The following is a 24,368-nucleotide window of genomic DNA, read 5'->3' on the forward strand; positions in this document are numbered from 1 at the left end:
GAAAATCCTTGAAAAGAAGGAAGGAGATAGCCATAGCTAAAAATGAGATACACTACAAGGAGATTGAAACCACACAAGTGTTTTCAAATGGAGATTCCAAGGAATTCGATGCAGCAATAGCAGAATTAATGGAGAAAAACAGAGCACAAGCTGAAGAAATTAGATTACTCAAGATTGAACAAAAATCACAAGCCATAATGCTTTGTGAAGTGACTGAACAAAAGAAAAGAGCTATTGAAGATAAGGCCATGATAGAAGATGACAAGAGAAATCTCATCAATAGGCTAGAAGAGAAGACAATTGAATTTGAAAAGATCTCAAACATGTAGTTGGACACCTTAAGCCAGATGATGAATGTTCATCATGAGCTAAACATAAAGGACATTGAGATTTCCACCTTGAAGAAGCAAAATGAATTGAAGAGAGAAAAGAAAATAGCATAAAGTTACAACAAACCTAATGAGGCCATCAAGTACTTTGAGCAATTGTTGAAATCACTAAGGGCTAGTAATGATACTTTAGGACTTGGCTACATCAGCACTGAACAAGGAGAATCATCTAAGGCTGCAGAAGAAAGAAGCAACAAAGGTAAGAACACTAAACCTACTTGTCATTTTTGTGGTAAAAGGGGAAATACCTCTAATGTGTGTAGAAGCAAGAATAGTCATCAACATGATAAGCCTACAAATGCAAACTTTTGTCACAAGTGCAAAAAATAAGGACATTCAACACAAGATTGTAGAACCAAGACTATGAGGACAATAAGATTTGAGGGACACTGCTACAACTACCAAAAGTATGGACATAGAGCATTTGAATGTAGATCAAAGCCTATGTGGACACTTAATCAGCCCGCAAGAGGAATCAATCATGCACATTACTACAATTGGGATTACAATACCAGGTATAGCTATCACTTTTGCCAAGAGTATGGACACATTCTTGAAAATTGCATAAGGACACATTTCAAGGGAAGCTATAGCAGGTGGCTAAATCAAATAACATGTTTGAGTTGCTTGAAGATTGGTCATATCAGCACAAACTGTCCTACAAAGTCAAAAGCACCAAAAGCTAAAATCAACAAAGGAAAAGAGAAGATTGATGTTGAACAAATAAGAGGACAAATGAACAAGGCATGGAAGAAGAAAGGTGAATGCAGCACATCAAATGGAGAGATCACTTCACCCAAGAGGTCAAGTGATCACATCTCATTCAATTAAGCACAAGACAGATACATGGGGCTGATACATATAAAGATGTATCATACATCAACCTAAGAAAACATAGAAGTACTACAAAGAAGAAATATGCATGAGAAAAGATGCCAAGTTGAAAGTTAGAAGATGATGCCAAGCTACCTTTGGCTACCGAGTGAAACTCCAGTATATGCCGAGTTGAACAATTTAGTGGATGTCGAGTAAGGAATGTTAGTGGCTACCGAGCGATTGAAAAGTTTAGTTGATGAATAGTGAAATAAAGACAGTAGATGTCGAGTTGATAAAATATTTGGAAGCTGAGTGTACAACTGTAATCACAAGTGCAATAAATGCTAGGTTTTTGAACCTAATAAAGGTGAAAATCGTTCATTTTTAATCATAAGAACACAAAGTGAAGACAAGTAGAGCGAAGAGGCGATTCTACAACGATCAAACAATGATTTGCAGCGATTTCAACTCATTTCAACTCTAGTTCATCGATTCATAGGTATTCCATTCAAGTGCCGAGCTATGCAGAGTGTGAAAGTTTATTTTATTTTCAACCCTAGTTCGAAAAACAATGGCATTTGGGTCAAGAACTACCAAGGAGAAGGAGAGTCATGAAATTCAATTAGTCAGTAATGAAGTCAAACAGCTAGAGTTTAGGCCCATTCCTGAAGTCACTTATAAAAATGATCTCGCTGGTGCCCTATCCATAATTCTTGATAAAGTTGTCATGGTTCAAGACGTTCGAAAGTGTTATAATTGTAAAGTTGGAGCCGTAGGAGATTTGGAGATTTTTAATGCATTTGATAAAATGAGTGAAAATGGAAAATTTAAAGATGAATTCTCCATAGTGGAGAAGAAGGGTCTGACCGATGCCCTTGTTTTCCCTATTGTTTTCAAAATAGAATGGATACGCATAGTATTGAGCATAATCCATGATGGAGCTTTTTGGTTAGAGACAGGGCTAGTGAAGTTTACAAAGAAAACAATCCATAGGGTTACTGGTATTCCAACCCTAGATTAGCCAAATACCCTGAGAAGTGACAAAAAGGAGGCCATAGAGAAGAATACAGGTGCAAAATGGAATAACAGGGGAATGACAATAGACAACATTACAGAACCCCTACTAGATTTTGCTGTGAGAGTCATATCACATAAATTCTACTAGTCAAGAAAACTAAACAGTGTGCCATGTATTACAATGGATGTTTCTTATAAATTGGTGAAGAAAGATCATACATATGATCTTGCAAAGCTCATGTTACAGTAGATCAATGAGAATCTGGGAGCTATAAGGAAGTCTAAGGGAGCTCAATGCAAATTTGGCTCAGTTTTGGTTTGTATGTTCTTCTATATCATGAAAGAATTCCCCTCAGTAGGCAAGGTGAGATGGCATCCAAATAAAAACATTGTTGAGAAAATAAATGGATTCATTGAGCAGATGGGTGAGAATTTTGATGCACAAATGACTAGCTACTTTGAGGACTTCAAGAAGTCCATGAAACAGAGAATGAGGATACCAGTCTCACTGGTTGAACAACATGAAAAGGATATTTGTTTTCTTGTGGACATTGATTACACTTATGTACAAGTAGTCATGCCTAGAGTGAGATGGCTTAGGCCACTTGGCTATGAACTTGATGTTGACCAAACCTCAACAACAATAACAACTCTACTTGCAGAGGAAATTGACAAGACTACAAAACACTTTGGAACCTACGACATTGTCAAATCAAGGGTGGTGATAGATCTTAAGACTGCCACAATAGTGAAGAAGAAGGACAAATTGATGAAGAAGATCAAAAAGAAATTTGGTGTTGAAGAAGCAGGAACAACAGAGGAAGAGGAGGCAGATGAAGAAGAGGATGACAATGAAAATGAAGAAGATGAGCCTCTACAATTGACACAAGGTCTAGGTGAAGATAAAGAGGAAGGTACCAAGGAAGCACCTATCAGAACTAAGGTCACCAAGAGGAAGGCTAAAACTCCACCCGCTCCTCAACCCAAAGCAAAGTAAGTGGCAAAACCTACACCAAAGAAGCCCACTACTAGAGCCACCACCAGAGCTACAACACAAAAGGCCAAAGAAGAGGTAGAAAAGAAGAAGAAAACCACAAAGGAAACTAAGAAGGAGCCAAGAAAAAGAAGAAAATATGTAGCTCAACTTGACTCAAATGAAGAAAAGACAGAGTTAGATAACAGTCAGTTCAAAGTGGTAAGTCATCCACCTAAGTCTGCTATAGATAAATTGTGTACAAAGATTAGAATTGATGATTTGAAAGATTTAAAGAATTTAGATTTTAATAAGCTCACAAAGGAAGAGAAAAATAAGATAGAGGAATCTGTGTATGTTATGATGGCTGAGTACAAGCACACACCTCTAGAGTTAGATAGCTCAATGCCCAAGGAGTTGTACAAAATAGTAGAAGACAAATGGCATTTTTGCTTGAAAATGGAAAAATAAATAAGGGAGTCTACTCTAGCTAGATTGTTGCCTAATTTGACAAAAGGTCAAGTACTAATGCAGTCAAGAGGCACAATAATAGGTTTACTCCAAAGTATAGAGCATTCAGTATTTTACAAAATAAAATTGAAGATGTAGTCAGCAAATCCACAAGATTGTGGAAAATAATTTATAAGAAAACTGATGATGTGTTTGATGAGGAATACAAGGCAGAAGCAAGTGCCAAGAAAAAGAAAATGAAAGAAACAGGAAAGAAGATTGAAGAAGAGAAGAAAGTGGAAGAAGAGAAGAAAGATGAAGAAGAAAATAAAGAGGAGAAAGAGGAAGAAAAGGGTACAGATGAGCAACAAGAGCAAAGTGTGCATGACACACAACTATCACCTCCTAGCCCTCCTCATGCCACCATCACACCTGCAGAGATAATCAAAATAAAGGATGTTATTGACACTTCTGGTCAAAACATCAATCCATTAACTGCAGAGGATCTAGCAAAAATCCTTGACCAATCAACACAAGTAGCTAGATTATGTACAAGCCCAATACTATTTAGTGTTGATGAATTGCAAAAAGCAGTAGTAAAATCAAAAGAAGTCAAGGTGCGAACACAAGAACCACCTTCGACCATACAAACTACTGGATTCATATTCCTTCCTCCACCATCTCCACCAAAAGAAGTCATAATTGCACCTCAAGTGTCCAGTGTAGTAGCAGGAGAAGACAAAGAAAAATTAGTACAACAAGCAAGCACACTCCCAACCATGGATAGTGAAAAGGAGAAACAAGTTGAAGAGAAGGAAGAAACAAGAGATGAGGAGCAATCTGCAATACAAACTTTGGTTGAATTACCAAAAATAGGTACTCCCACTCAAATTCTTTAGAAGCCGAGCACTGAAACATTAGCATTGCAAATTAGAACACCAGGCTCGAGCTCAACAAAAGTAGCCAGGAAACTTCATTATGGAATTCTTGAGCTTGATGAAGAAATCACAATACCTTACTATGAATCCAACACTCTCACTGAGGAGAAAATTAATGAAATAAAAAATGCACTAAATAGAAGAAGAAGGCAAGAGGTATTGAGAAAAGAATACAAATATAGGCAAGCACTAAATGAGATAAAGGACATCTTTATGGATGCCTTCATCTTGCAAACACCTGATGAGTCAAGACCAATAGTAGAGCAACTATCTGACATAGTTGATCAAGTGACAAATGAAGACCATGATACAAATGCAAAATTAATGGAATGGTCAGAAAGGAAGTTCCAAGGAAAAGAAATTAGAAAATATCGAGTGATATAGCACTACAACAAGTTGATCTAGCTAAGAAATTAGACAAAGTCAAAATTGTACTTGGAAATATATTCTCCCTGTACAACAAGTTGTGTGATTTTTCCAATTTCACACAGGAGACTAGCCAGAAAATAATGAGCTTGGAGAGAAATCTAAAGATTTCTAGTATGCAACTCCCCACTAATCCAACTCAAAGTGAGAAGCATTTTACTCAAATGCTTCACACACAAAGAGAATTAGCTGTATTCACTAGCACATTAGGCCCCCATTTTCGACCAAAATTTTTGACCAAAGGCCTATTTGGGTTGTTAAATTCTTTTTAAAAAAAAATGGGCCCGATATGGTCAAAATTTTGACAATGCTTAAATTGGTTGTCAAAATTTTGACCTTGAGAACATAAGATGTGATAATATAAAAGGGCATGACAGTGTTAATTTTGTTTTCACGTGCATGACTGCAGCGGGCGAGAGTTTGGCATAGGGTCAATAGGAGAGGAGAAAGGAGGTAAGAATCAACCACCCTGTAGTTTATGGCCACCAAGATCATTTATTTGGAATGCATTTGTTTCACTTTTGGGATTTTAAAATCACCGTCTATGTATGGTGCTTGTCGATAAAATCTTTCAGTATCTTATACCGTCTATGTCTAGTACCTGCACCTTATACCCTTCAAGCAGCTTATATCTATCGATAAAATCTTTCAGTATACAAAATGTGTGCCTCTGATTCAACAACAAAGTGATTCAGTGGTTGGATTACACTGTTCATGGTTTAGACTCTTGCTACCTTAGTTTATGTTGATAAAAATTGAAGAGGGGCTATCAAAGTGAAGTATAAATGTTAACATCTTGAGCATGAATTCTTATGTTGCAAACCCCTAAATATTTTGCAGACTTGGCAATTTGAGAGCCCTATGTCAATAATGTAACACCTTTCAATAAGCATGCTTGAATTGGGTAATCCAAAATTTAACATCTTGAGCATGAATTCTCATGTTGCAGACTCATAAATATTTGTGTAGACTTGGCAATTTGAGAGCCCTATATCGATAATATAATGCCTTTCAATAAGCATGCTTGAATTGGGCAACCCAAAATTTAATAACCCAAAATTTAATGGTAGATATTGGGTATTTTATGGTGAGCTGAATCAATTCTTGAAGTTTCAAAAATGGGTCCTCTCCAAATTTGCCACTTTTCATACAAATCGGTTTCTGTAACAATGCTTGGATTGGGAAAATGAAGGCATTACTTATCCATCCAGTCTTTCTCAATGCCCCCCACTTCTTAACAATATCTTTATATTTTTACACACATACACATCTTTGTGCATAAGAATTTAGAAGGAATCCCTTAGAAGGAACTGAACTTATGATACAACTTTGAAGAACTTCGATTGTGTACTTGAAGGTGCACAAATTGCATGAAGCGGGTATTATAGCACAAGAAACTATTTGTTACTTCTCAAGGTGTGTTTGGACTTGTTTGGATGCATCTTATTGCCACTTAGTTTATTGAATTGGATATGATGGTAAAATCAGCTTTGATGGCTATTTTATTTTGGGGAAGTTGTGTCATTGGAACGTTTCAATTCAAGTATGTTAATGGCAAGAGATCATCAGGAAAATCTTATCTTCCTCAAAGGCAGAGGACTCATTCCCTGTCATATGCACCATTGCATGCTCCCAGTTCACACCCTCTTTACCATTCTTCTACAATGGGTAAATGAACTTACATATTCATTCTCTATCAGGAGCTTTCATTTACTAAAATTGAATTATGGGTGCTCCAAGAGTCAAAGCATTCTAATTTTATCTATTTTTTTAACATTTCAAGTTGTGTAGATATTATAGAAACCTGAATCTAGTAACACATTTTGTGCCACATGATAGATATTATGTTTTTTATTACAATGCTTCAGCAATAGAAATGGAACAAAAAAAATCAGCAAGCCATGAAAGCCACCATCTCAGAGTTCTAATCCTTGCGGCTATCATCTTTGCACCATTCCTTATTGGAGCCATCTTGCTATTTGCATATTGTAGTTGGGTGCACAAGCAGAATTCAGATCTATTTCATCCACCATCTCAAGTTCAAGCATATGAAAGACGAGGACACATTGATGGTTCAGGTTTTCTTCTCTTTTCTTAATGGTTGAATAAATTCCTATGGGATCCTCTTCTATAGATGTTAAGCTTACAATTTGTGAAGTTTGAATAAGCATCATCATAATCTCTTTATGGGATTCAGAGCCATAGATACATCCATTAAAGGAGGTTTTGGGCATTCTTATTGTAGTCCCTTTTTGGTCCCAAATGGAATTAAAAGTAGTTTACTAATAAATTTTTGAACCAACTTGTCTTTTTAGATGGCAGTAAGGGAATATCTCTTGGGCCGTTGATTAATTGTTGAGCTCTTTCCAAATTACAAAGAGGAAAGAATGTGCATCTACAATCGATTACCTTGCTTTGCATGAGGCAACAAATAATTTCAGTAGTTATAATCTTCTGGGAAAGGGTGGCTTTGATTGTGTATATCAAGCCCAGTTCCATGATGGATTTTGTGCTGCTGTGAAGAAGCTGAATGGCGATAGACAATAGGCGGAGGAAGAATTTTAGGTATGTAAATTAAAATTCTAATTGTCTACATTAGCCCTATTCTATCAATGTTTTTCTTTGGGATTCATGACATGGCTTAACTTTTCTGTAATACTGAAGTCACTTTTCTTATTTCGCTTTTGAATTGATGATTCAATAATGCTGATATCTCTTTTCTTATTTCACTTTTTGGTTTAATGAATAATAATTTTGGGATCCCTTTTCTTATATCATTTGTCCAAATATCTTAATATACATACTCAATTGTTCATGTCAACTCTGAATGCTTTAATAGTATTGAAGTCTCTATGTTACTAATTTTTTTCATGTTGTCCATGGCTAACATTTTGCTTTTCTAATGGAATGTTACTTAAAATGTACTACATTGAGTCACTGACTACAAATTTCAATTGAAATAACTTTTGAATATATGTAAGAAATTACTGTTCCAATGTGTACTCTAGAAAAATCTGTTAGGCAAATTCGTTAATGTTCCTTTCAAAATCCAATTTAACTACTTCTTGTAGATTTTATAAGTCTAGTTGTATCAAGCACTAATAGGTCGATATTTTGGTGTAATGGCAACAACATTTGTAACAAGTGGTATCAGAGCTGGGTCTCATTTGAGTCCTTTCGATTAATGTCAAAGGCTAGATTAGTAAAAAATTGGTAAGTACTTCCCTCAAAATTTGTAACATGATTTAACCACTTCTAATAAGAATGCCACCTTCATAAAAACTCACAAAGATGTTATATTATATAGTAGCACCACCCCCACTAGTGCTCCACCATTGTTCACCCACTGTCCCTCTGCCATCTCCAAATTTAAACCCTCATTCCCATCCATGAAACCTTACATCCCTGCATCTTTTGTCAATAAATTACTATTGACATTGTCGATTTAGTAGTCAATGTCTCTTTTGAGATTCATGCCATGGATCAGAATAAATCTACCATTTCTATCTGACATTAATAGTTCAAATTTTTGATGCAACAACAAATACTTATAACAAATATATGCAGCTATGGAAAACACATAACAACTTTGGTTTTTTTTTGTCTTGAGACAAATTCCTGTCAAAGAGTTTTCTTGTTTTCCACACAATCAATTTTCTTGTTCATTGTGGTGTTAACAAAAATAGTGAGAAGTGGTTACAAGGGTTTGTTCAGAATTTATTCTGATGGGAAGAGTAATGGGTTGATTGTATTTTTGTCCACACGATCACTACATCCTGATTTGCTCTATTCATTGGCATTTTCTTTTCCAGTCTTCTTCATCACATTAAATCTTTAGTTATATTTGTTTTCAATTGAGATTCTATAGTCATTTATTATTCTCTTTCAATTCTTAACCTTATCCATTTTTATTTACTTTCAATTCTAAATAGGTTCAATAAGCCTCCTAAAGCGGTTATGGGCTGTTAAAACTTCTAAATAGACCATCCTTTGTTTTGGCATTGTTTAATCTCTTTTCTGATGCCTATTCATTTAGTTTCAGTGAAAATGGTTTGAGCCAATAGTGATAATGATTTGAGCCAAGAACATATTCTCTGTGTTTTTATTTTGTAAAAATAAAGACAATGCAATATAATCTAAAGTCATTATGCCCTAAATATTATAGAGCACTAAAGCATTTACACGAGCACTGCGATCCATCTATCATTCACTATGATTTTAAATCATCAAATGTTCTCCTTGATGCAAACTACAATGCCAAAGTAGGTAAATTTGGTTGTAAGGGAATATTTTCAAATAGAAAGTATGTTTCATAATAGTCTTGCTTGTTTAATATGGCATGCAACTTTCAGATTTTGGTCTTGCTGTAACAGTTTGAGGAGTTGTGGACAATTTTTTTTTTCAAGTTTTGAGAACCTTGGGATATGTAGCTCCAGAATACCTTGTAGATGGTATGCCTCAAATACTAGGTTGAGCTTTCAAATTATGTTTATGGCATATCCGCTTCCCAAAAAAATCACATCCTAGGAAAATAGATATAATTAATATTAATTTTCTATGCTACAAATTCTCCCATGACATTGATTCGCCTCTACTTAGATAATTTTCTTTGTACAACCAATGACAGAATTATCTTTATGTAACCAATGACAAAGAAATTGACGGAAAAAGGTGATGTCTATGCATTTGGAGTAGTTCTATTGGAACTGATTACTAGAAGAAAGCCTGTGGACAAATCAATGCTAAAAGGAGGCCTATCTCTCGTTACCTAGGTATGCTTTATCATTTTATGTTTTAGCTTAGGAAATTCAATGTATTATTTGCCAAGAAAGAGTACTAACATATTTTTGAAGGAGATTGGTGTCATTGGTCTTAAGACTATTGTTATAAATGTGAGTGCTTTCAATGGCAAAGCATGAAGTCACAAGGACTAGTCTCTCTCAGTCCATGTGATACCAAGGCACATGTCGCAGTGGTGTTACCAGTTAAATTAGAAAGTTATAAAATATACTGTGGTTTATAGGGAGTGAGTTGATTGTTGAATATGTAAATATATTGTAGTTTATAGGGAGTGAGTTGATTGTTGAATATGTTTTTGATTACTTGAAAACAGGTTTTTGAAGGGATCTTGAAACCTTTTACAAAATAGTGCTAAAGATAGGCAGAATTATAGTACTAACTGAGAAACATAACAAAAACAAAACAGGCTAGCCGACCAGAGATGATGACAACAAAGCAAGGGCCAGGCTCCCCAACACAAAGACCTAAGACAACAAAACACAGAGAAGAATCATAGACAAATAGCTACCCAAGATTTTTGAGTAGCTCAGCTGCTTCCAATGTGAGCTTGTTCATATTCTTTGCCACTTTCTTCAGCTCTTTAACCTCAAAGGCCACATAAGACTATTTCCTTTTATAGCTGGCTCTAGTCCTTCTACTTAGTCCAATAGGATTCTTTGTCGCATGACGAGCAATGTCATCAGTGAGCTAGATAATGGTTCTATCCTCATTAGAATTCTCCAATTTACCAAGAAGGATCTTGACATGCTCATTAGAAGCCTTAAGAAGTTTATAACTTTGATTAGCAATGCTCATCAGGGTAGAGTCCAAACTAAAAAACCTTGTACTTGATTGTTGAATATGTTAAAGAAGAAACAAATGCCAATTAATTTACAGACTAGAACTAACCTGAATTGCTTGATGTAGTTTTTAAATGTTGAGATGCATATACTAATGAATTTTTGGTTGTTGCAGGCCAAGCCATAGCTGACAGACAGGTCAAAGCTTCCAACTATTGTGGATCCTATGATTAAAGAGTTGCTGAACTTGAAACATCTTCAGCAAGTAAGTTGCATGCCATATATTTCTTTTCAAGGGAATTGACATTATTTTTAAAAATACATTTAGTTTATACAATTTTACTCATGTTTTGGTGGATAAAAATTTAACATTCTTCCACATTTCTTGCCCATTTTATTGCATATCTAAAATAAGACATAATCTTGCCATTTTCCAATAGCTAAATGTCTTTAACTGTGATTGGAATTTGGCATAAAATGTATTTTTAAGGTTAGATTGTCAGCTAGTTCTGGTTGATCACCATTTGAAAATTAGATGTGCTAATCCTTTCATTGAAGAGAAAATTTATAGTGCACTACATATCATCACACTTACCCAAAAAAGTTGAGCCAAACTCTGAAAGTCCCATTGAATCTATAGAAGGAAGAGAAGAAATTGATTATCTAGATTGAAAGTCATTGTCCACTTCATAATCTTAGCAAGAAGAACATCATAAGCGCTTGTGAACCAAGTATTTATGATGAAGCAAGAAGGAAAGAAAAATGAAAAAATGTGTTGAGTTGAGAGATAGACATTGGAAAGAAAGCCATTGATTATAAAAAGTATTAAGATCAAGTTTAAAAATAATGTTTTAATTGACAAGCACAAAGCAAGATTAGTAGCTAAAGAGCAACAAATTGAAGATTGAGGAATATTTGCTCTAGTTGCAAAGATAATTATGATTAGAATGTTGACAACGCTTGCTTTCAATCATAGTTGGAATATCCACCAAATAGATATGAAGTACATTCCTAAATGAAGATCTGAAAACCCAATTTTGTTAGAAAAGAAATGGAACACATGGAATGTCACTTGAAAAGACACTATATGATTTGAAATGAACTCCATGACATTAGTATTCAAAACCAAATAAGTACTTTCCCCAAAAGAAATTGATTTTTTTTAAACCCAATTTATACATCAAGAAGTCTAATTGCACGTTATTGTTCCTTCAAAATTTTGGTCGTAGGGTATTGGTCATAGTGCTAGAGGTTGATTTTCTAATTATTGTAAATAACTTATATGTGAGGTGAACAAAGATATGAAGATCAATTTGGAGACCATGGGGAACTACCCACAACCTCAAGCCAACTCATCTATCTGTGCAGGCTCAACACAACAAACTATTATGCATATGTAATTGACTATTACTATCTGACGTTGCAGGCTATTGCTTTTACAGGCTGTTGCTTTTACTAAGGGACTCAAGTGCCCTGTGAGAATGGTGGACTTTGGTAGAAGGTTATGCCATGGAAAACAATGGATAATTTAAACCTCAATAATCTGTCTAATAACTGTTCTAAGAAAAATTCATGATGATATGTTTGGTTAGGATACCAAACCACCTTGAAAACTAAGGAATCGGTAGATATTTTTATTGAACTAAAATTATAAAGAAGGAAGTTGAGAAAAAATAGGGACTAAATGGGATTGAAGAGAAATGGAATTATCTTATATTAGGAAAATTAATGTAAGATGTTTAGCCAAGATTCTGGGATATAAAATATATTGTAGTTCAAGACACATATCAATGATAGTAGGAGTCATATAAACTACATATAAGATAGTTATAGGCAAAGGAAAATTTTGATGTGTGCAAGATCATAAGGAAAGAACTACTTGAAAATGTGAGGATAATCAAACATGAAAAGATCCAGCCATTTAGATTTGGATAACTGATTATGTATATATACTTTCATATCTTACATAAATTCCCTAACATGTCAAATTCATCTTGGGTCTTTGATAAATGCACTATGGAACTTATCACTGATTAGTACATGTAGAATAAGGCTATAATTATAGAAGGTAACTTTGGAATGATTAAAGGTTTTTAGATTAATATAAAATAAAGACATAGAATTCCAAGGGCAATTATAGAGAAGTATGCAGAGAACATTTTCTTTATTGTGGAAATAGATCGATTATACCTACATGAAAGTAGTTGACCCATGGAATATCTTCATACATCCTATGGGTTATGAAGTGACATAAGAGATGCCAGAAGGGTATTCTAAGGTGATGTTAGAGTCACCTAGGGACACTACTTGTGAGAGACAAGGTACCTACCAAGAGAAGTATAATATGGCGAGAGAACAATTATATAGTTGTACTAGGACAAGGAAAGTGGAAAACATGGTAGAAAAGATAGCCATAGAAGGAGATGCAAGAAAAGAAGAGTGGAAAGAAGTTAAGAAAATGTCATAGTATAACTATTCTGTGGTAGATTGAGTTGTTGCATTTCTAGGTGTGAAAATAGGAACATCTCAATGGAATCTCTAAGCTTATTACCTCGGTGATCCAAAACCCCCAATCCTCTCAGGCCACTCAAACTTGTGGGCAAGGTCCCTGTCAAGAAATTTGACCTTTGCTAAGGTTTTTTGAGAATTTTGTTTTTATTTTGAGCTATGATTATTCAATGTTATTGTCAACAATTTTTTTTTCATTATAATGTTAAAATAAATCTACTCAAATCTATATGGATTCTTTCATGGTTTCAGATTCTCTCATTTATTTACTTTGAGCTATGATTGTTCAATTATATTATTAACAAAAACTTTTTAATCATAATGCCTGAGGAAAATCTACTCAGATCTATAGTTCTTTCCTAGTTTTAGATTCTCTCTTTTATTTACTTTGAACTATGATTGTTTAATGCTATCATCAATCCAATAAAAACATTTTCATCATAATGTTCACTTTGGTAGAACAACAACTTGTAGCCTAGTTGTTCAGTGCAGGGGCAATTCAGGTGTACATAGCAAGTAGTTCAATGAGTTGGGGATTGTCTTTGTCAGCTCATTTGGTTGTTGTCATGGGTATATAGTATTATGATGGATAGGAAAATGCTCACACAGACTATCCTATAATTGATCTTCTCCAAATGATGGGGTGTGCTAGTAGACCTCTACTTGATAATGCTAGAAAGTGTGTAATTTTATGCCATGCACCTCATAAAGAATATTATAAAAAAATCTTATATGAGTCATTTCCCGTGGAGAGTCATCTAGATCACTTTCTCCATGATCATATCAATGCTGAAGTTGTCGTGGGTACTATTGAAAGTAAGCAGGATGTTGTAGACTATCTTACTTGGACATTCTTCTATCGAAGACTCACACAAAATCCAAATTACTATAATCTTCAAGGTGTTAGCCATAGGCATTTGTCAGACCACCTTTTTGTGCTTATAGAGAGTATGCTGAGTGATTTGGAATCAAGAAAATGTGTTTCCATAGAAGATGATATGTATCTTTCTCCTTTGAACCTAGGGATGTTAGGATCTTATTACTATATTAGCTATACCACCATTGAACTCTTCAGCTCATCCTTGTCTGCAAAGACAAAGCTAAAAGAGCTTCTTGAAATTCTTGCTTCTGCCTAAGAGTATTCACAACTTCCCATATGGCCAGGTGAAGAAGAAACAATAAGAAAATTGATAAATCATCAAAAGTTTGCTACTGACAAACCAAAATATACCGATCCACATGTAAAGGCAAATGCATTGTTGTAAGCTCACTTTTCAAGGCATGTCATAGCTGGCAACCTAACACTAGATCAACGAGCTTCTTTCTGCTAACTAGCTTCTTCAAGCTATGGTGGATGTTATTTTTCGTAATGGTTGGTTCAATCCAACTCTTGCAGCAATGGAATTGAGCCAAATGGTTACAAAAGGTCTTTGGGACCGTGATTTTGTCCGATTACAGCTTCCACATTTCACCAAGGAACTTGTTAAGAAGTGCCATGAAAATCCAAGGAAAAACATTGAAACTATTTTTGATTTACTTGAGATGGAGGATGATGAAAGGCATGAATTGTTACAAATGAAAAATTCACAGCTGTTAGACATTGCTCATTTTTGTAATCACTTCCCAAACATTGATCTAGCATATGACATAGTTGACAGTGATGATGTGAGGGCTAGAGAGAATGTAATAGTGCAGGTCACTCTAGAAAGAGATCTTGAAGGTAGACATGAGTTGGGTCTAGTTGATGCACCTAGGTATCCCAAAGCAAAGGAAGAAGTATGGTGGCTAGTAATTGGGGATTTAAAAAGAAATCAGATATTGGCCATTAAGAGGGTATTGCTCCAAAGCAAGACTAAAGTCAAGCTTGGGTTTACTGCACCTTCAGAGCTTGGAGAGAAGACATATACACTATATTTAATGTGTGATTGATAGCTTGGGTGTGATCAAGAGTACACTTTCACAGTCAATGTGAATGAAGCAGAAGATGAAGAAAATGCAAAGGAATGAATGTTGTGTGTTTTTGAGGCAAACAAGCATATTATGATTTAGTAGGCAGGTTTATATTAGAATTACAGTTTATAAAATATCTTAATATCATGCATTTGTACTCCAAAGTTGAGTCCCAAACATCTTTGTTGGTATTTGTGCTTTTGAAGTTTTCTTTTGTGTACATTTTGTGTTGTATTAGTTGGTTTTCTAAATAAAAATTGTTTCCCATATTTAACTTTATTCTCACCTAAGAACTCACTAGTGTTATTCCAAGGAGTTTTAGGTAGGAATTGTAACAAAGCAAGCATGTGTTGAATCAATTTTATCAGTTTCTATGGAGTTTTATACTGATCTGCATTATAACGTTCATGAGAATCCAAAATGTTTGTAGTTTTTTTAATTGAATTTTTGTAAAATGTGCTCCAAAAAAGTACTTTCGAGGATGAAAGTGATGATGATATAGATCTGGATGAATAATTTGGTACTTCAAGCGCTACACCAAAAGTGCTAGAAGAAAATGTCAATGGTGATGAGATTGTTGAATCAGACATTGAACTTGACAATGAAGAAGTTGTTGAACCAGACAATAACCCCCCACAAAAAGTAAGGCTTGGATTGATAATATTTTCTATTGAAAACTAAAATATGTATGTCATAGTACATTCTGAGTCTGAGTTAGTATTGGTTTTGGAGCTTCTACATGATTGATGCTGTTAACATCAACTCCTTAATTAACATATGTAGTTACTGACAGATGGGAAATCCCTCTGTTGAAGTAATTGAAGAGCAATGAGATTCTACCCAAGCAGCCAAGGGCAAAGCAATGGAGACAATGTCAAATGGTATAAACTCTTTGCTAATAGAATCCATGGAGTGGCTATCATATATTATTTCTGGAAGGGTATCACATAGATTGCCTTTTGCATTTGTTCTAATCTCAGAGTTTCTCAGGTGATTTGGAAGAGGCTATAAACCATCTTACAAAAGCATAAGGATTTCTTTTCTCTTCAATTCCTTTTAGCAAAAAACAAATTTGCAGACTAAGTTTCTTTAGGAATTCTCTTTCAGTTGAGCTCACAAAGGAGATCAGCTAACAAAGATGCTCTATTAGCTTTTAATACACTTCATAGATGAGATTGGATTATATGGTTTGAACAAGATGTGGAAAAAAATCAAGTGTGTGATATTTTAGAAGAATACTCCCAAAAAGTTTGTCAAATCAGTGCAATAGCAGAAGAGATGACTTATGACAGATGCACCATACTAACTTTTCTTCTTTCTTTATGTGCTTAAATGCTTTGGGTACTTCAGTAGTTTTCATTTTAATTTGAGGATAATAGAATGAGTGGTATAATGATTCTCCAAAACTTGGTTAGCTAAGCTTTTCATAATTCCATCACTATCTTCTTTTTCATAATCATAATCTTTTTCATAATCATAGTCTTTTTCATAATCATAGATTATGAAATCATAATCTTTTTCATAACCATTGTCTTTTCATAATCATAGATTATGAAGTGTGATTCAAAATGTAGATGTAAAAATTATATAAAATAAATTTAAAAATAATCTCTTTATCAAAATGAACAATGAAAAATGACTACCAACAATGTACTATGTGACTAAAAAGCTACATCCTGTATAGTATCTCATATGGATTAATTCTCTCATGTCATGTCACCTATCTTTTTATTTAGTTCTAACACTGCAGCTAACTATCTTATAATGTATTTCATTAGAACTCTCTTTCATCTTAATTATGAATCATGAAGTGTGATTTGAAAATTTAAAAATAAACACAATCTTAACCTACATAATCTACATATGAATTTTTGTCTGAATTGTGAAGATCTACTATGATTAAGATTCTAATTATATAACTTCTAATGTTGTATTCATGAGCTGCAGATTCTAGCTTTGTTCCACCTTTGATATATGCAATGCTGGGGAGCTCAAGGGATCTTGCAGTTAGAACTGTGGCTATTGTGTCACTTCTTATAGGATCATTGATTGCCAAGGAGGTCTCTCCAACACAAAATCTTGAACTGGCTTTGCACTTGGCCCTGACTGCAACATTCTTTGCTGGGATTTTTCAAGCAAGCATGGGCATTTTTAGGTTGATGATTTACATGTCTAATAATGCAATAATGTCACTATGCAAGCCTCTCAATGTCTATCCTTCATAGGATTCTTCTTTTAAAGAGAAGATACATGTGACTGTACATAATTGAGTGGGAGGCTTGCACTAAAAACTCATGTAATTCAATGGTTTTAACAAGTCCCATATTTCTATTTTTAGTTATGTAATTCTGCTTATTTGGGATGGCATGAGAAATTCATACTAATTTATATAACTATTTAAAGTTCATGGACAACACTAGAATCTTTTTCAGTGGAGCCAAATAGCTAGTTTTGGTCACTAATAGTATGTGTCACATCATTTATGATTCTACTACAAGTTGGGATTCATTATAGACTTTCTATCACATGCAACTATCATGGGTTTCATGGCTGGAGCAGCCACTGTTGTTTCTCTCCAACAGCTAAAAGGCATTCTTGGTCTTCAACATTTTACTACAGAGACAAACATAGTGTTTGCCATGAGATCAGTATGGGGACAAACTCACAAGGTATGTTTATATGCAATGAATCAACAAACTCATGATTTGAATACATCTGGAGTAAAGAATTTGCTCTTGAATAAAGTATATTGCCAACTTATTGTTATTGTCTTCTTGTAATTGTATCGATGTGCAGTGGAGGTGGGAGACCATAGTGCTTGGAATATGCTTTCTCTTTTTTCTACTCATCACTCGTCAAACTGTCAGTATTATAACATAACTTCATGACTCTCTTTCATTTTTCTATCCATATAATACCTAGCCTTCATAACGACAAGAAGAAACAACATGGAATGACTGATGTCTGATATGGTGTTGATCTATTTTTTCATTCTTGTGGGTTGATCTGAAGAGGTAAGAAAAATCTTAAGCTCTTCTGGATATCAGCAACTGCTCCTCTGACATCTATAATTCTTAGTAGCATGCTGGTGTTCGCTACACATGCTGATAAACACAGGGTTGAGATTGTATGAGTTTCTATCACCAACTATTCTATATTGTCTTGTATTCATTTCTGCACAATGTGTTCAATTCACTCACGTCTAAATATGGTAGAATGAATCACTTATCAAATCACTTATTATTATGATCTATGAGACTGAACTAGGAAGATTGAACTGTCTCTATGCAATCTATTTTTTATTCAAATTGGGAAGATTTTTATCATTAACATTTTTTATAACATTTTATAATAACTAATTTCTTCATAGTTATGACATCGTAATGATGTATCATAAAGTATAGTTTAAAATATTATTATTAAAAAGAATAAATAATTTATATTATAATGTCATGTTCATGAGTTTTAAGATAGGAGATATTTTCTTATAGTAAGTCAAATGGGTAAATGGGTAAATGAATTTGATTAAAAAATCTTAAAATTAAAATTACTGATAGCAACTTAAGTATTATCAAAGAAAAATCATAAATAATCAAAACATAATGTCATATCAAGATGAGTTTTAAGATCACACTCCATATTTTTTCATTTCCCTAAGCTTTCTTACATCTGAAGTACTGATGTTAAAAAAATTAAAACAAATCTCCCATAAATAACAGCTATGGGCTTGAAAATTTGATATCCATAATAATAAATAATGTTGAATAAATAATGTTGTATTAATCAATGTTGAGAATTAATTTTGGTGGATTCAATAGATTGTGGGTATGCAAGTCTTATTTGGGTCATTAGAGCATGGACTTGGAACTCTTAAACAAAACATGTTCAGTATCACTACCCAAAAGATACTAGTTATTTATAGAGTTTGAAACACGATGGGTATGGAACAATTTGTTTGATATTATGTCTAATTGTTGTTCTAAACATGATTTTCTGGTCCTAAAATGCATGTTTCTTTTGCTAATGTTTTTGTGGGTGGCTTGAAACAGGTTGGTCACTTAAAAACTGGTTTGAACCCATTGACCACTGAATTCTTTGTTTTCGAGGCCAAATATTTAAAGACCCTTGTGAACGTAGGATTGATAATTGGCATCATCACACTCACTGTAAGAGCTAATCCCTTGAATTATGTTCATTGGCTAGTAATTTATTACCTCTGGCTGATTTAAATGAGTCTCGTGTAGGAAGGAATAGCAGTTGGCAAAACTTTTGCACTGTTCAAGAACTACAATATTGATGGCAATAAAGAGATGATTGCCATTGGTATGATGAACATTGTAGGTTCATGCACATCTTGCTACATCACAACTGGTAATTACTACAATGCATTTAATCTGTTGAGTTACAAAACATTATATGGCTACTTTGAGTCTTTATTGCATTCAAAGCATGAAATTTAGTACTGGTCCTAAGTTTTCATAACAATCAAACCATGGATTTTGTATTGATTCCAAGACTTTATATTATTCAAACCATGGATTCTAATGTTAATTCTAGGTTTTTATGGCATTCAAAACATGAATTGTAGAAGAATTTATATGGTCTGAAGGGATGCTACCCCACACTTCTCGTCACCACCCTTGTAGTCAAATTTTGTTCTTGGACTCCTAGGATATTATTATTGGGTAAAGCTTAAACAGTCTTGAAATTGTTTGTTTGCTTTTGCTATTTGGGGTTCTGGGTTTCTAAAATATCTCAACAATGAAAAAGAATGCAACGACCAACTCTCTAGTAGGCTCCTCTTAATTGGGTACTTCACGCGGGTTGCTAGACCGCAAGGTGCTTCCTTTATTCAGCAAGTGGCTAGTGCTTAACCTTGAGAATCTTGCAGTCTCATTATTCTTGTCTTCACGCTTCTCAATCTCATGATCAAGCACCAAAATCTCTGATGTAGGGCCAATGTATGAATCATTTTTTCAAATAAAGTTTTCCTTTTACTTTTTCTGTTTCTATCGTTTGCCCCTGCTTTGCATATTCCTCTTCTCTAGCTTGGAATTAAGTATTTTTAGTCCTTTAAAATAATGGTCAAGCCCTCTTCTGGTGACATAACCGTCGTCTCACATCTGTTCATCAGATTGTTATTATGAATTTTCTGTTCATAATTCTATGTTAAACTAATCAGCAAAGCTTTGGTCCTCTGAGTTGCAACAACTTTGAGAAAAAACCTAACTTTTAATCACCATATCTTAAATGAATTTTCACATTGAGGTGATCACAGTTTTTGATAATTGTAGTTGATATTGTGCACATGTTGAATTGTATCAGGAGATCCAATACATAATACCATCACTCATGCTAATAATGAGTCCCGAAGAGTGGTCTAATTCGATTCAAAGTTTTTGTATGCGATTTTTCTCCCAGAGTTTTTTTTTCTTAATAGAAGTAAACCCTATCATTTTAGAACAATATTTGTGTGACAAGTCCTTTCACGTAAGTTCCCCTTGGTTGCTACCAGCTTTGTTGTTTTCCCAATGCCATAACTGAAACACAATTTCAATTTTAAACACCAGTATTAGCCCATTCTTTTTTAAGGTTATAAAATGTGAACCCTAGAAATTTAAAAAAAGCAAAAAAATAAATAAACCCCTAGGATGATAGTGAGATAAAATCATAAAATAGATGTCAAAAAAGAGAGAAAAGAACACAATTATGGCCATTGTTTCATACTATTTAAAATACTCCCAAAAAGTTTGTCAAATTAATGCAATATTACAAAATATCCTTTGCAATTACTTGCAAATGCATCAAATGTTGTCAGACTGTTGAAGTAGTGAAACATGACAGGAGAAATTTGAAACGAATGGGTTTTGATGCTTTTTTGGCTGTTAACTGTCATTATGCACTAGTGGGTGTGTTTTTCCCATTTACTCATGCTTCTTGACAAGGAACCCCCAAAAAACTTGTTGGTGAGTTTACTTACCCAAAGAGATTGCTTTGTGAGTGCTTGCAAGTTGGTGAATTTGCAAGGGAAAATAAACTAGTTGCATAAATAACTATACTATTTAGGTAAGTAGAGTGTTTGTTAAATAAATGCCTTAATTAAATAAGAAAGGAATACATCATTCACAATGTTGGATTTTTAGGGCTTGTTAATGAAAATTCTGAAGCACATCCTAGCATAGACTTGATTGTGACAGTTTTGACAACTGGGTTTTGGTTGAGTTACAAATAATTTGATCTTAACCTGCCAGCCAAAATGGTATGCCCATTTTGCATACAGTATACCTTTTAAATTTTCCAATTTCTAAAGCAGTTTAACATTTTGACCTTTGCTACTTAATGCAGGTAAGATGTGTAGAGGTGTTCAAGCAGTTCTATCAGACAAAGACAAAGCATAAAAAGCTTACATGGATATATTTTCTGGGTACTTTTAATATTAATGGAAACTTTTACCCTAAGCCTATGGAACTTGTTGTTACTACTTACTAGGTAATTGCCTTTTTGGTTGATTACTGACAGACAGTTGGATTCTTTGATTCGTATAAAATGGCATTATAGGTCATTTTCTACTGATCATTATTGTGAATTTCTTCTTCCAATTTTTGGTCAAGAATTAGTTGGGTAGGATAAGTTAAAGCAATGGTTAATGTCATTAATTGTTAATGATCATACATTGATAATTTGATTCATTTGATACTTATGATATCTATTTAAAGGAAAACTAAAATTGATGTGTTATAGAAACCGTAAATATGCAAAGTGAATACATCACGTTTATCAGTGTCAGTTTCCTTGATATATCTGGAATTCACTTCTTTTTCCTTGTGTAACTTACTTTGTGGTTATGATACGTAGGCATCAACATTGTTGCTATTCAATGCATCCAAAAGGCTAAGTTACTCAAAAGTTAAGACTCAATTGAATTTGATCAATGAAGACATTGTTAGATTGCTACATTCTCTTTCATGTGTGAAACATAAAATTCTCAATAAAGAGCCAAATACAAAAAATGTGGCACAAAAAAAATCTTCGAAGTCAATTCAAAATTCACTAATAAGATGAGGAGAATTAAGGTATGAACTCTGATATAACAAATTGTATACTATTTTGCCTGTCTATTTTTAACAAAAACTAATGCATGTGGAGATCACATGGGAATTGGTTTCTACCTGATTGCAGATTCCACTCCCACCAGTGGATGAGGAAAAAAAGGTGATTGAGGATGTGGATAAAGATAGACGTTATGTAATTGATGCATCAATTGTAAGAATTATGAAGAGTAGAAAAGTTTCAGCACACCAACAACTTGTTATGGAGTGCGTTGAGCAACTTGGACGGATGTTCAAGGTGAATTGCCTGATTGGATGCTAGATACTTTTGTTTGCATTACTAGTACTTTAGAATTGCTTTCTACTTTCCCACAATGAATGGGTTTATACCTGTGTGAATTTGTAAAAAGTGGTCTTTTCATTTTTCAATAGATTGTCCTTTATCCGTAAGAAAATGATATACCTAGATAAGTAGGCATATTGATTTATCTTCATAGGCATATTGGTGACTGTTTGATGTACTTTTTCCTCTTTGTAGTGTGTAGTTTATGTTTGTGGTCTTGATGCGATCATATTTGGCATGTTGGTTCTTTGGAAGGGAGGAGATCCTAGCAGCGGCAAGCCCAAACTTCAGATTGTTGTTCCTTCTACAGCTTTTGGTGGAGCATTAATAAGTTTTGTACTATGCCCAACAGAGTTGATAAAGGTAACAAGAACTAGACTTTGTATCTATTGTATGTATATAAATTGAACTCTAGACTCCATACCATTGACTATTTGTTGTTTTGTAGTGTAGATTGCAAGTTCAAGAGAATGACAACATGCAACTAAAAAAACATCACCAGATATATGCTGGGCCTCTGGACTGTGCACTGCAAACCCTTAGAAATGAAAGGGTAAGGTGTTAAATTAATGTTACTATTTGGTATGTAGTTGTAGACATGCAATATAAATGCTTCACGTGGTATCTTTCATTATACAAGATACTGTTTGATTGTTTCATTGGTGCATAATTTTCTAGGCACAAGGTTTGTTTCGTGGTGGCCTAACTACATTTTTTAGGGAGTCTATTGGAAACACAGTTTTCTTCAGTACTTATGAATTGAATCGTTATCATATGCTTTCACTTATTAGTACACATGATAAGGTGAATCCCCAAATGAATTCCCAGTCTTCTCAATTTGTCAACTATTCTTCTAAAGTTTTTATAGAAGAAGGAGTTGGAGTTGTCTCTGGCGGGCTTGCAGGAATTGAGGTATGTAAGCTTAATGTTGGAATTTCAATTTAAGTATTTAAACTTAGTTTTTGCAAATCAAATGTGTGCAACAAAACTTGTAATTTGCTTTGTAGTTTTGGTCAGTTGTTTTGCCTCTCGATGTTGCAAAAACCCATATTCAAACAACTCCAAATATTAATGCCAGCAAAAATCCTATACACGCAATCAAGATGGTAGGACATAAAATTTCATTTTTACATGGACTCTACTCTAGAAAAAATGTTTTTTAATTAATTTTTAATAAAGATTTTGACTAGGCTTTTACAAAGCTGTTGGATTCTTATGACAACAATTAGGGTATCTATTAGGATTGATGGTTGGATTATTGAATTGGGTTAATTCATTTATTTGCATGTTTTCTTGTGTTCTGGATAAAAAATTTATCATTCACGATACTAACACCAATTGTTTGCATGCTTATTTTATAGTGGGTATATAGAATGTTCTATTAAAAGATTAAAATTTAAATATTCAAATACCACGAGACTTAGCTTCTGTCTTTTTGTCTAGGATCTATTCTACTAAGTAGTCTTAGATAACCAATAGATGAATTTAAAAGCAATAAGTGCTCATATTAATGAACATGAAACCATTTCCCAATTCTATGTTTGGCAGATTTATAGAGAACTCAGTTTTAGAGGATTATATGCTGGCTTGGGGCCTACATTGGTGAGAGCTTTCCCTACTAATGCTACAACTATCGTCACTTGGGAACTTATAACAAATTTACTGGGGGTGAAACAGTAGTAAGAGCATTACCTTTAGAGATGAATGGGTTTATACCTGTGTGAATTTGTAAAAAAGTGGTCTTTTCTTTTTTCAGTAGATTGTCCTTTATCCATAAGAAAATGATATACCTGGATAAGTAGGCATATTGACGTACCTAGGAATTGGCATTATGTCATGTGACTCAGCCAACAATATATTTGTACCAACTATAGTGCACTGTAATGGTATTGTTCATACAATGTTGATATTTACTCAAGAGGACTATTTT

The 24,368-nt window shown here is 34.1% G+C and overlaps 1 protein-coding gene across 1 annotated transcript; it reads left to right on the plus strand.

The window, feature by feature from the left end:
- Window positions 1–17,583: 17,583 nt before the first annotated feature.
- LOC149541303 (mitochondrial arginine transporter BAC1-like) lies at window positions 17,584–24,118 on the plus strand. Its single transcript, XM_089796495.1, has 9 exons — window positions 17,584–17,715; window positions 19,096–19,179; window positions 19,291–19,383; window positions 22,226–22,393; window positions 22,634–22,801; window positions 22,887–22,991; window positions 23,117–23,350; window positions 23,446–23,544; window positions 23,987–24,118. Exons 1-9 carry the CDS (start codon window positions 17,584–17,586, stop codon window positions 24,116–24,118), a joined length of 1,215 nt encoding a protein of 404 aa, XP_089652621.1.
- Window positions 24,119–24,368: the final 250 nt, after the last annotated feature.

Source organism: Cupressus sempervirens, chromosome 8 (assembly GCF_028749045.1).
Source record: "Cupressus sempervirens isolate cs-2001-9-10 chromosome 8, ASM2874904v1, whole genome shotgun sequence".
Taxonomy (NCBI): Eukaryota; Viridiplantae; Streptophyta; class Pinopsida; order Cupressales; family Cupressaceae; genus Cupressus; species Cupressus sempervirens.